The 13,799-nt window shown below is 45.0% G+C and overlaps 1 protein-coding gene across 2 annotated transcripts in view; it reads left to right on the forward strand.

Annotated features, from left to right (window-relative positions):
- The first annotated feature begins 2,394 nt into the window (after window positions 1–2,394).
- The window catches only part of SMAP2 (small ArfGAP2), a 37,970-nt gene continuing 26,565 nt past the window's right edge, over window positions 2,395–13,799 (forward strand). The window contains exon 1 of one of the 2 annotated variants that reach the window (XM_048825700.2): window positions 2,395–2,853. In XM_048825700.2, the coding sequence (XP_048681657.1) occupies window positions 2,751–2,853 (103 nt within the window). In that variant the 5' untranslated portion in view covers window positions 2,395–2,750. The remainder of the gene's footprint in view (window positions 2,854–13,799) is intronic. The other variant, XM_048825699.2, reaches the window with a different exon arrangement.

Genomic DNA, 13,799 nt, shown 5'->3' on the forward strand with positions numbered 1-13,799 from the left:
AAAGTCAGGTAGCTCATTCCCACAGTGCCTTTTAAAATCTATCCCCTCTGACCCCATGACTAACTGGAGAAACTATGACAGGTTTCAGAGTAGCAGCCGGTGTTAGTCTGTATTTGCAAAAAGAAAAGGAGTACTTGTGGCACCTTAGAGACTAACCAATTTATTTGAGCATGAGCTTTCGTGAGCTACAGTTCACTTCATCGGATCCAATGAAGTGAGCTGTAGCTCACGAAAGCTTATGCTCAAGTAAATTGGTTAGTCTCTAAGGTGCCACTAGTACTCCTTTTCTTTATGGAGAAACTATGGGCTCTTGCATGTCTCTATGTGAAGTGGTTTGCCCAACTAGCTAACTTAAATGAAACCGGGGAGCAAGTTTAAAATTTCACTTTTCATTCTTGCTGTTTACTCTTTGCATTTCAGCAATGAAAAGGGACAAGTTAATTTCACTGTATTAGTTCCCAGTCAGTTTCCCTTGTGCACTAGTATAGCTACATTGTTTGCCTTGCATTGAAGTGTTTTCATTCATACAAACAAAAAAGTGGGTGTTCTTTGCATTTACAAGGGGCATTTCTGGACTTCAGTATTAAGGACACCTTGTTTTCACAGCACTGAAAACTGAGGCCTAAAGCTCATCATCCAGTTGTGATTTTTATTTATTTTTTGCCAGTGTGAACAGAATTCCATAGATATTACTATGAATATGTAAGTGTTTGGGATTGGAGTGTCACTTTAGGAAGTGTCATGTAATTTGAAATGTCTCATAGACTGTTGCATGCGGCTTACAGTTTTTTCCCAACACCACTTTTCAGTTGATCACAACTTTTTACATAGCGTGGTTGCTTAATTACTCCACTTAGCACCTCCAGATGAGGCCTCAGGGATTTGGGAAGCGTGTGTTTATAATACACATGTCCTTGTTAAAAAGCCTCAACTAAATCTTTTTCTCTATAGTTATTTTTACCTTGTGTTTAAACTAGGACACTTTTTTTCCCCATTTGATCTGATTCTTTCCTGAGATCTGTCAGCCACTTGAGTCAGTGGCAAAGCTGTGGAGAAGCTGAACCTGACATGCTCCTTGTTTTGTCTCACTGCATTTCCTGCTTTAGTGGCATTTATCTTCCTTTCCATGCATAAATCCCTCCCCCCAGTATTGTTAAAGGGACTTAACATGTTGCTGAAAATTTGTGTACACAGTGGCCAGTCTGTTGCCCCGATGTAGCCATAACGTCCCAGATAGTTGTGAATGTATGGGGCAATTAGAGAGATACAGTTGTGTTAATAAACAGCCTTGCTTCCAGGAAATTAAAACCTATTTGTCCTTGGCCTTTCCCCTTACATCCATAGATACATTCTCCAAAAGGGAGCAGAGCCCTTGGGCATGGAAAGTCAGGTGAGAGACACTGCCAAAGAGTTCAGGGCAAAGTCCTGGCTAGGTTGAAAGTGATCTGGGTTTCTGTGATATCTCCCCTGAGAGTCTGCATAAAGTCCTGTCCCTGCTCCTGCTACCTTCCTTCCTTCCTTCCATCCACTCCCTCCCCTCCTCCCTCCCTCCCCTTTATAGCCTCCCCCTCCATCATCCCCCTCCTGCTACCTCCCTCCATCCCCCCATACTTCCTCCGTCTCCTCCACTCTCTTCCCCCTACCCCCTCCATCCCCCATACCTCCTCCCCATCCTCTTCCCTGCCACCCCCTCCGTCCCCTCCCCCTCCTCCTCTTCCCCCACCCCTCTCCATCCCCCCACACCTCCCCCCGCTCCTCTTCCCCACCCCCTCTCCATCCCCCCACACCTCCTCCCCCTCCTCTTCCCCACCCCCTCCATCCCCCCACACCTCCTCCCCCTCCTCTCCCGACCCCTCTCCGTCCCCCTCCTCTCCCCCACCAGTCCCTCTCCACTCCCCCACACCTCCTCCCCCTCCTCTTCCCCACCAGTCCCTCTCCACTCCCCCCACACCTCCTCCCCCTCCTCTCCCCACCCCTCTCCATCCCCCCACACCTCCTCCCCCTCCTCTCCCGACCCCTCTCCATCCCCCTCCTCTCCCCCACCAGTCCCTCTCCACTCCCCCACACCTCCTCCCCCTCCTCTCCCCACCCCTCTCCATCCCCCCACACCTCCTCTCCCTCCTCTTCCCCCCCCCACCGCCATTCGTCCCCTCCACTCTCCTTCCCCCCCCCCCGCATCTTTCCATCCCTCGGGCCCCCTCCCACGGCCTCAGTCACGTGACCTGCCCCATTGACGTCCCCCCCTCTCTCTCTCCGCCCCCCCCACCCCCGGCTTCTCCCCTGATTGGCTCGCGGTTGCTCCGCCGCGGCGTGACGCGGGGCGGCGGCGGCGGCCCGGGGCGCGGCCCGCCACGTTGCCCCGCCCCCCCTGTTGGCCCCGCCCCCGCCCCGCCCCGCTCGCTCCGGCCGGAAAGAGGAAGCGGCTGCGCCTGAGGCGCCTCCCGGAGACCCCAGAGCCCGGGCCCCGCCGCCGCCTCCTCCCCCCGCGGAGCCGGCTCCCGCTCGTGGCTGCCCGGGGCAGAGCTCGTGGCTGCTGGGGGGGCCGCGCCGTGTGAGGGCCCGGGGAGGGGGGGGCCGCGAGTGAGCGCTGAGGGGCCGCGGCCGCAGGGACCCTTGAGGGGGGGGGGCCCGCGCCGCCTGGGGGCGACCCGCCCTTACAGGGGCCCCGGGGGCGGTTTGTTTCTGGGGGGTGGGGAGCAGGGTCCGTCCCCCGCCCCCCGCCCTCTCTCTCCTCCCCCCCCCCCCCCGCGATGACGGGCAAGTCGGTGCGGGACGTGGACCGGTACCAGGCTGTCCTGGCCAGCCTGCTGCTGGAGGAGGAGAACAAGTACTGTGCCGACTGCCAGGCCAAAGGTAAATGCAGCCGGAGGGGGGCGGGGGGGCATGCTCAGGGCTCCCCCCCCCCCCCCACCACCACACCCGCCGGTAGCTGGGCTGGGGGCGTGCAAAGGCATCTGGCTGGTCCTGATCCCCTGGGGAGGGTGTGTGTGTCGGGGGGGGGGGGCGTGCTTTAGGGCTTGTACCTGCAGAGGTTATTTGGGGGGGGGGGGTTGGTTTGCAATACAAAAGAAAAGGGCTGTGTAGGTGGGTGTTGCCCAGGGCAGCATGGGTTGTGACTCTCTTAGTGGGCTCCCTGTTCTCTTTTTTTTTTTTTTGTGGGGGGGGGTGTCTGTAATGGGGTGATGTCTTGTGCAGGGACACCCCCCCCCCGCCGTCTCTGAGTCACACATGGTATCTGGGTGCAGGCGGCCTCTTGAATGGGAAGGGGAGCAAGCAGGTTGTGAAAATGATCCCTGGCTCGGTAAGTGAGGGGGGACGGTTGAAAAGTCACTAGCTTATTGTTGGCCTCTGTAGAAAGAGTGTATATCGAGGGATGGCTAACTGCGGTGATTATGTAACCGTGTCAACCGGGCAACTTGAGAACTTGGCAGTCAGCAGCTGGTGTATTTATAAATGCTGTAGGTTGATAGATGAAGAGGCATGAACTCATTTGCATGATGACGTACAAGTCATTGTCAAGAGAAGGTTGTTGAACAAAACGTTATACATCAGAACTTGATCATGGAGGCCTTGGGGTGTGGAGGGAATTTACTTCTGGCATGTGTGGGATTAGTTTTGACTAGGCCAAAAAAGCCTTTTCTTGTTGGAGTTTTCTGACAACCCAGTCCTCATCAGGGGAAAATGAGGCTTCCATGGTAGTGCCACACCTTCCTGGACAGTGGAGGTGAGATTCATTTGTGGTGGGTGTTGGACATTAGCTGATGCTCATTATCACCTGACACACTTTGATAACACAGGTGTTCAACATAAGGAGTCAATCCTAAAGTGCTAACTTTATTTGCACTCCATGCTATTTTGGAACACACATTGTCACTAAGTCATGCTTCCATCTGTTACCTTACTCTTATTAATGAAAGCTCTTTAAAGAATTTTTTGAGGGAAGCAGGTAGACAGTGCACTTTCATTGGACGTTTTCTACCCTCTGCTCTTGAGGATGAGGGTAGAAAGATGAAATGCTATTGAAAACTTCATAACACCTCAATATGTGACAGTTTGAGGTCTAAAATCTTGTAGTCTAGGGCTGTTGCTGTGTATTCAAAAACGTATTCAGTCCTCTTGAGCAGATGCTAAATACCAGTTTAGTGCAAACAAAGGAGCAATACCTGCCTGGTTTGTATAAGTGTGTGGGGTGGAAACTTCTCCCCAATTTCTTCTCAGTAAGTTTCTCCTTCATATCGCAATGGATGCTTCCAGTTCAATTGGGAAGAGTGTTGGCACTAAAAGCCGCTTGGTTTTAGCAAAACTTCATACTGTGGTTAGCTAATAAATCCTGAATTACAGTGGCCTTTGCAAGCATCACATCAGTCAAGAGTCAGATGCCATTTCTGTGACTGTTTCCTGAAAAACTGGGTTTTGTAGCTCTGCTGTTCATGTCATTTGGCAAACGAGTTGAATAGAAAATATAGCTAAAATCTGACCGTAAGGACTCTTCAAACACCCTGAGTAAATAATGGCTGAATTTCAAATACTGACAATTTGCAAAAAGAAAAGGAGTACTTGTGGCACCTTAGAGACTAACCAATTTATTTGAGCATGAGCTTTCGTGAGCTACAGCTCACTTCATCGGATGCATACCCTGTGTGTGAACTGAACTTTTGCTAAGGTAGAATTATTTTTAAGGGAAACTTTTAAAAACTGGATTATGTAACTTTGCAAAACGTTCTCAGCCAAAGCATATCATCTATTGTGTCTTCCTTCAGACTGTAACTTTAAATTAGAGCTGTGGCATGGGATAATGTCTGAAGAAGCACATAATAGTAGGATCCTGTGGGTATCTGAATGGAAATGGACCTTTTATGAAGTAGCCCTAGAGCTGATTAAGTGTCACTGGAAGAATGTCACATTGCAATGGCTCCAGATGGTATGTTCAATGTCAGAATTTTTACTGTTTTCTCTTTTAAGTACTCTTATAGGAGAGGAATAAACTGTTAAAGATCTGACTTCAAAAGTGCAAAGGCAAAGCAATCAAATGCAAAAAGGCAACAGCTTCTCCCCTAACTCATCCTCTTGCACATCCATGTATTTTCACATGGCCTACTGTTCTGAGCCCTCTGTGCTATTTTTGCTAGGACAGTAACTTAAGGACAATTGGCTAGTGGCTCTTGGAAATGTTTGTCTAATGAATTTCTGTAGAGGGTTGGAATCTGGATTCCTGGATTCTGTTCCCAGTTATGCCAATAACCGACCTTGGGTTAATCACTATACCTTTCTGCCTCTCTATCTCCATTCTACAGAGGGATGATATTTATGTATATCCGATCAGTATGAGGCCCTAATTAACAATTGTAAAGAGCACTTTTGTGATCTGTGGAGAAAATGAGTAGTAGAAATGCAAAATTATTGTTCAAGTACTGCTTTATTTTCTTGTGGGAGGTATTTGGGTTGAAGTTGGATCCATATCTTTGGTTTCTAATGCTTTGTGTGTATTGGAGCTGTAGCAAACTGCACAAATGGATGAAGCTGCACGTTTTGGAGAGAAGATGGCACAGCTTAGAGAAGTGTGTTTTACATTCCAATTATATATTTGGGGGGGGGTTAGTTGACATGTAAGCTGAATGTGGTCTTTTTTTCTTTAGGGGTAGAGGTCATTGTCCCATTTGCTAGATCTTAGATATATATTTCAGCTGTTAAACAGAACTGGGCATCTAAAAGCTATTCTTAGATCTCCTAATTGCATTTTGAACAATGAGGATTGGTACTTCCTCCTGTTAATGTAGAAACAAACAAGCTGTCCCAGCAGAGAAGACTCCTGGATAAGTGTGATTATTAAAGTGTCTGCCTATCCTGTTTATAGATAGCTGGAATGTTACAATTCCAGAATGCACTGATGGGCAGGAAGTGAGGTTTTACAATCCAGCATTATTACCAAAGATGGTGAATTACTTGGTAATGTGAAATCCTTCATGAGACAGGAAGAGGCTTTTTGTAAACGAACAAACTTAAATTGATCAAGATTGAACCAGTTTTCTGTTGCGTTGAATGGTAGTTGCTGTTTCTGCAACAGAATTGTCATTTGTACTAACAATGAAAGGGTGGAGGGAGCCTCAATTCTCATGAACCATAAGTGAAGCAGTCCATAGTTTTCTTTAGCCAAACACACTTCCTTTGTGGTTATTGGGTATTTCTGTGAACACTGCCAGACAGGCATAGTCTGTTAACTTCCTGAGGAGATAGGCTATATTACATTTCTGTAACTGTATATCTATCTTTCCATTGCCAACTGTTAAGGCCTGCTCATGAAGTATGGGGCTCCCACAATTTCACTGTGTTGAAATTGTGGTTGCTCATCACCATTTTTACCATCAGGCACTTGCTGCAGAAACTAACCTAAGGCCTGGTGATATTGAAGTCAGCTGAATTCCCCTTCAGTGGGAGTAGGCCTTTAATGTTTGTGCAGCATAAAAAACACTTTTTGTTTGACACACACCTCTTCTGTCTAGGTAATTTAAAGCTCTTAAGTAAAAATGACTTCTGATGAGAAGACCAGCTGGTGTATGCTAACTCCTCTGTAGGGTTTACTTCTCTCCTTGTAACATACTGATTGTTTTGGTGGAAAGACTTACCTGGTCTTAAGTACAGTAGGCTATTTTGTATGCTTCTAATCAGTTGCACATCTGACTTCTGTTCCATGAAAGCACTCAAATAGAGTGCAAGCATATGGAGAATCTTGCACCATGATATTTTGATATGATTAGAAGAATATTCATTGAACTTATGCAATGCATGAATACGTATCGCCCAGTTGTGAGGGTGGTAAAAATCTTGTTTTAGTTTCTAGCTGACAAATTCTGTATCCCCTTCAAGATTAAATAAATTCTTCCATTAGTAGCCATTACTGCTGACCTGCGGCAGTTGTCGCTGAAAATGGCAGTTTTGCAGAAAGTAATTTATCAAGATTCCCATTAGACTATACCTTCACATTAAACCTGTTCCTTGGGGGCATTTTTGTGCTCATTTTCCTTGTCAGCCAATTCAGTGCAACATACTTCGTTTAGGAGATGTGCAACACTTAGATGTTGAGATGGAGTCCAGGAAAGATGACCAAGGAATGAGAGGGAAGATTGTTCACTGATTTGGGGGAGGAGGGGGAAAATCTCTTTTCTAGCCAGATAAACTACCATAAAAAGTACTTGTAGGTTTATAACACTACAGTTTAGTTCCCCGTCTTTTTGCTTTTATGCTCAGCTTACTGGCTTCTTGCAATTTAGTACTACTTAGGCTGTATCTAGCTCCTTTGAAAGGTAGCGTTCAGCTGCCAACCACACTTCCAATTCTGTGAGATGTTTCAGATGACGTCACTCTACAAGTTGGATTGTGAGTTGTCATGCCCTCTTTCCGTAGAAGTAGGAAAGAAATAAGAACTGAATGACATCCCAATGCTGCAAAATGGCTGTTTGGTTCACCTGGAGTCCTGTTGTGTACCCACCTCTTCCTTAATTTCAGTCCGCAGAAGAGAACTACTCAGGGGATGTCGATGATAACCTCATTCTCAGTAACATCAGTGCTTTGGTCCTATCCACACTAGAAGCATAACTGTGCTAAGAACAACTTAGATTTCTATAACGCCATATCCCAAAGGATACCTACAACTTTTTAAACACGGTGGTTTGTCTTGAGGATCCTGTTTTTCTGCCTGTTGTGGACAGGAAATGCCTCCTTTCAGAATAGTAGGCATACCGCTTTGCCTGACTAAAGAGTTTTAGGTCTGTAGAGAGTGATAGTATTTGTTTTCCTGGTGAAGAGATGCATTTCATGCAAGAGATTAAAAGCCAAGTTTGCTTGGTTCAGAACCTCTACTCATTTTGTGCCTTAATAGGACACAGGTAAAATACTACATCCCGTACCAACATGGGGTGTAATATCTGTCACCACTTGTTGGGGTAGTGCCTATCACTATAGATATACAGTACCCGAGAGGTGGGGTGCACAACATTCTGTTCTAATGAGGAGGATGGCATGCTTCCGTGGGCAAACACTGTAGAGAAATGTATCGCCTCCCCAGTGACTCCGTGCATAGGCCCCAATCATAGCATGACTGCATCCTAGTCAGACTCCTTCTAGTGTCCCAGAGAGCAAAGTTTTCCTTGATACTCTCTCATGAATCTGGCCCTCCTTCAAGGAGTGATCAAGTAGTTCCGGCGAACCCCTGCTTTAGTCTGAAAACCCCCGAGAGCACAAGTGAGGAACCCATTAGTTGTCCGTCCTAAACTCTCTCTGGGAGATCTCACGTTCTTGTGCAGATCCATTGGTCAGACCAAGAGTGGGAGTGCGGGTGTAGACAAGGCACTGTCTCTTCTACCACATTGCTTGGAGGAGGTCTGAATGATGTGATCATAACACCAAGACCCTGTTCACTCTAGTGCTTTACAAAAAGTTTAGGTCTCTGGCTGCAATAGTGTTCAATCAGTGGGGATAAAACGCAACTGTCCCTCCCCTTTCAGGCCATGTAGTATTCTATTTAGTGGTATCTTGGTCGCAGAAATCTCTGAAAGGGCAAACTTTATGCTGCTTAGCTTCTCCTTCACTGTCTCTCAAATTCAGACTACTGAGGTTTATGCATTGCATAGAAATCTTTGTTCTCAAAATTTTTTTTCCAAAAGAACTGTTGAAGACATTATCAGCACCTCTTCTGATCTATGTTCCCCACCCCTAGCCCCTGGAGAACTCAAGTACTGGAACACAAGCTTTAGCTAGCATAGTCTGAGCATGATAGAGAGAACATGCTTGTTGAGAAGATGCACTGGCCTAAGGCGTGAGCAAACATGATCTGTTATATTTAGAGACACTCCATAGATTGGGAATTGTGGGTATCTTCTTAGAAATACAATGGTTGGTCCTGGTGCTATGGAGGGAAGAGGATCATCTCTGTGGTGAAAATGGGGAGAGGTTTGAAGAGCTGAAGCTGCTAATAAACACTGCAGGCAGTGGTTGCAGATGTCTGTTTTGGAGAACTGAGAGGAAATTAAGCAAAAGCTCTGCAGTGTGGGAAAGAAAAAAGTTACAAAATGCTGCTTAATGTCTACAGTTGTGAGGAGAATGAGGGTACTTCTACACTGAAAAGCAAAAAACCCTACTGCAGTGAGTCTCGGGGATAGTCCACGCTAGACGTGCTACATCGATGCAGCGGCACCGCTGCATTACGTCTGGTGAAGATGCTCTAAGCTCTCCCGTTAGCATAATAAATCCACCAAGGTAGCACTGTCCACGCTGGCGCATAGGTTGATGTAACTTGCATTGCTCGGGGGGACAGCTTCTTCACACCTCTGAGCAACATAAGTTATACCGAAGTAAGTTGTAGTGTAAACCTAGCCTCAGAGGCCAGATCAGTTAACTCAGGCTTGCGCTATGGGGCTCTGTAGATGTTCCTGCTAAGGCTGGACCCTGGACTCTGAAACCTGGCATGGAGGATGGGTCTCAAAGCCCCCAGTCCAGCCTGAGCAGGAAAGTCTGCACTGCTATCGTTAGCCCGGTAGTGCAAACCTGAGTCAGAGGACCTGGGCTCTGAGACTCACAGCTGTGGGGTTTTTTTTGCCGTGTATACATACCCGGAGTACTTTTTAATCTGAATCAGATTAGGCGATAGGGGTGAACAAGATACACCCTTTTAAAATAAAGCTTGGCTGTGTTGGTTTCTGGCAGCAGAAACTTGGGAATGAGTTGCTTCTGTCTAAACAAATGTGTGGGCTCTGGTGACATGAGATCATAATTTCAGGCTGATAACTATTGATCATGACATGCTATAGATAGCAAATCACAAGATTAATGGTAGATTCTACCTTGCTAACATTTTCTCTAGGTCACTGGGTTTAGTGGCTACATACCTGCAGCTATTAGGCATGACCACAATGCCTAATATTGATTATCAAAGGCCCCATTCTGGACTGGAGCCTCAACTAGGTGGTGCACACATGGCTCTGCCCCAAAAAGCCCCGTTTCTCATGATTTCTTCTCATCTTGCTGCATGAATGACAGCTGGGTGTATTTATGTAAAAAGGATGCTGCCAAAACAGGCTGTGATCTGCTTCCCAACCAAGTGTGTGGGATTTTACCCAAAGCTGTGTCTCCTTACTGGACTGCCAGATTGGAACCATGGGAAGAAACATTTTTCACTCAAGTTGCATTGCAACTGTGAGGTTGTCATTCTTTTCAGTATATGTATTTTATTTTTTTTTTGGATAAATGAGTCATTAAAACATTCCCTGACCATCAGGTGATGTTTCTTCCATCTGTTGTGCACTGCTGCTGTCGCTGTGGGCATTCTGGGAAATAGTTGTTTTGCTATCGTTATTAGAGAGCTGAGTTGTATGGCATGACCTGCCTACGCAGACACAACACGTTCACCAACAGAGATATTGAATGGGTTGGGATATGAGTGGATATGGAAGCTATTTAACGCCACAACTGTTAATTTGAGGGTAAATTTGTGTAGTACAAGTGTGTGAGGGAGGTCTCAATCTGGGCAATGATACAGACTCCATGATTTGAATGGATTGGAAACTTTTTTGTTTTAAACTAGCCCGTGTTAAATGTCTCCAACTATTATAGGTGGTAAATGTGGGCACTGAGAATTGCTGTTAAATTAACCAAGGAGCTTCTATGCATTTCTAACTCTCTGAATTTTTACAACATGAAGATACTGTATTTGACTCTCTTCCCTCTCCCAAACTTTTTCCCTCTACTCTTCCAGTCCCCGTCTTTCCCACAGGCTCCTTGGATCCAGTATCGTTGATGGCAGAACTGCAGGTTCCTCCACAGTGGAGTACCCCAGCGATGACCATTATGCAACTTCTCCTGCATCCACTCGTCAGTTTAAGGTTGCCCCGCACTCCTCCTTCGGTTTGTCTGAGTACCCCTCCCCTGTGTGTTATGGGAGCTCTGCCATGAGTTCCATTTTGAAGTCCAACCCTCTTGTATAACTCATTGCCAATTAGATGCAAAAAATTTGTACTTGTGCATTATTTCTTGACTCTAACATAAAATAGATCTACATACAGAGTTAGGTCAGGGTTTCTCTGTTCTCAGTATTTCCTCATCCAGAACTACAACACAGAGGTTTTTTCTTGGGGACTTTTAAGTACGTACAGTGTTGATTAAATGTGCAGTACAAATGCAGAATGTTAAAGGTGTTGGTTGAAAGCTGCACTTGACTTGCAAAGTCTGTCTTGAAAGATCTTGCTTCTTTCTGTCCTTAGTATTTGATATTAACTACTGGAATTCAATGGACATACTTAGCTTATGATGATCTCCATATTGCTTCTAAAGTGACTGTCAAGTTATTGGGATCAAATTAATGGTGTTAAGTGTATTTTTCTAAGTCTCACTAATGGAGAAATGTTCACTGCTTTCTAATATTTCAAATAGCTTCACTTTTGCATTTAAACATTGCCTTGCAGTGTTAGCAATACAAATATTGTGTTTATATACAAGAATCAGGAAAAGAAACTGATAACCCTGTACTCACAAGCCGAGAAGTGTATGAAAAGTAAGATTTTAAAATATCTAAATTCTAAATATATGGAGTAGTGCTTGTAATAAAAGTAAAAGGACTAATTAACTTCACAATATCTTCTCAGTTGTGGTGCTTTTGGCATGGGCAGTATAGGAACCCAGTGTTGGATTTTAGGTACAGCATTGTAATAGGTGAAATGTGGCAAACAAGTTACCAGTCCTTCTAAAAAGCTGAATCTAGAGCAGGTGCAAGGCAGGAAAACAATATGAAGCTAGAAAACAAGTACATCATTGTCATAACTAGAATGACTCATGGAATAAGTAGTTGAAATAGCTTTTGAAAGAAAGGGATGGAATCTGGTGAACGCTAGTTGTGAGGCTGTTAAAGGCATTGGATGAGGGGAGAAGCCGTCGAGCTAGGAAGACAAAGAAGGCAAGACAGTGGTCCAAAGCATGGGTGGAGCAAGAGTGGTGAAGGTTTGGTGACACATATGAAGAAGAGGGCTTAACGTACAACAAGAAGTGCAAACAGGTTTTCATCTTCAGTTTTTCTCACTCTGCCAAACGGTTAATGTTAAATATGTCGGGGGGGAGGGGGCTTATTGAATAATGGAATTTCCCTACTAAACCACTGTCTAAACTTGCGTGAATCACAGTTGAGCTTCCTCTTTTAGTAAGGGCAATGTGCATGGCGTTTTTCTCTTTAAATTGCCCTGTGTAATGGCTGCTTGTGGTGAAGAGAGAACTAACCTATGGTTCCCTAAGAACAGTCTTTAGATGCTACTTGTTTGCATGATGAGGCACTGGATAAGCCCTGCAGAGTTTCCTCCTCCTGTGTGTTAAGACTTGCGTCAGCAGACCTTTACACAGAACTGAATAGCAGATGCAGTGATCTGCACTGCCTGGCTACAATTATAGCTGCCTGCAGTGAGTTAACATTCTCTTTTGAATTCTTACAACATGTTATGCTTGAAACTGGTGAAGAATTCTTGGATTAATTTAAACCCATAACATCTGTGAAGTGGAAAGAGGATATCTGACCTTGATGTGTGTAGGGTACATACTGGTGTATTCAGTAAGTCTCCCTGTATGACAGTTTTGTAATGTACTTCTGCCTTTGAAATTGCAGCATCTTAAGCCGAGAAATCAAGAATGTGTGTTCCTCTTTTATACTTCTGCTTCTTCTACAATCACTGTAAGTGGCAGGGTTAGAAATGGGAAGAAAAATAGCAAATCCAGTCATGGTAAACTTTAAAATTAGGTAAACTCTGCAGTTCTGTGGTGGCTGACTGAGCATCATTTTTTGCAACAGAATGAAATAGGTCTAATAGTGGTTTAGGTACAGCAATGCAACTAGTGTGAACACACTGTCCTCTTCCAGATAAAGCTAAATCTGATCAAGATCATTCTGTAGGAAAAGGGTTCTTAGAATCCCTTTTCAACAGCATTTACTATTCTAACAACTGCCACTGTACGCTAAAGAGACTTTTTGTCAGTATTGGTGGGGATACAACTATAACGACAGGTCTGCCTTACTCTTGTGTTTGAGCAGCCAGCAGCAAATATGGGTCCAAGAGAATGTTGGAATGGCTGTCATTGTAGTTGCCAGGGTATGGAAAGATCAGCATTCGAGGGGAAACTATTTTGGAAATACCTGTGCATGGTGAGAGGAGTGTTCGAGATAGCAGCAGCATCATTCAGAAATAAGGTGTGGAGACCTGGGAGCCTGGAACATCTCTGTGCTGCATACAGGTGCATTAATTATGCAAACCTGGGGGAGAAGAAATAGGGGCAGGTGTGATGAAATGCACTGAGCAGTGGATATTGAGAGAGAAACATCCTGCCTTCTAATCTTATCTCTGTCTCTAACTTTGACCTTGAGCAAGTCACTGAGACTGTTTTCCCATCTGTAAAATGGGGAATGTTGATGACTAAAGTAATCGTCATACAACATTTAAATACGATGTAAATCCGGTGATGCTCAGTTTTACAAATGACAGAGTGCCCAGTTTTTGTAAAAATACACTACTCTGCTTGGTTTCAGGAAACTTGCACTGCCATTTAAGTACAAATAGTGGTTGGTTACTGTAGTAACAAACAGATAAATTAGTTGAGATGTCAGACTGGTATGTGGTTTTGTGAAGGTGTTTATCTCACCAACATCTTTGCTCTTTAAAGATAATTCATCTTAATACAAGTAGATTATTGACACTAAAGAGAGAACAAAAACTAACTCCATAACTCTAGTCTGGAAGGAAGGACTGATCAGAAACAGCAGTTTTCTCATGTAT

Source organism: Caretta caretta, chromosome 19 (assembly GCF_965140235.1).
Source record: "Caretta caretta isolate rCarCar2 chromosome 19, rCarCar1.hap1, whole genome shotgun sequence".
NCBI lineage: Eukaryota > Metazoa > Chordata > Testudines > Cheloniidae > Caretta > Caretta caretta.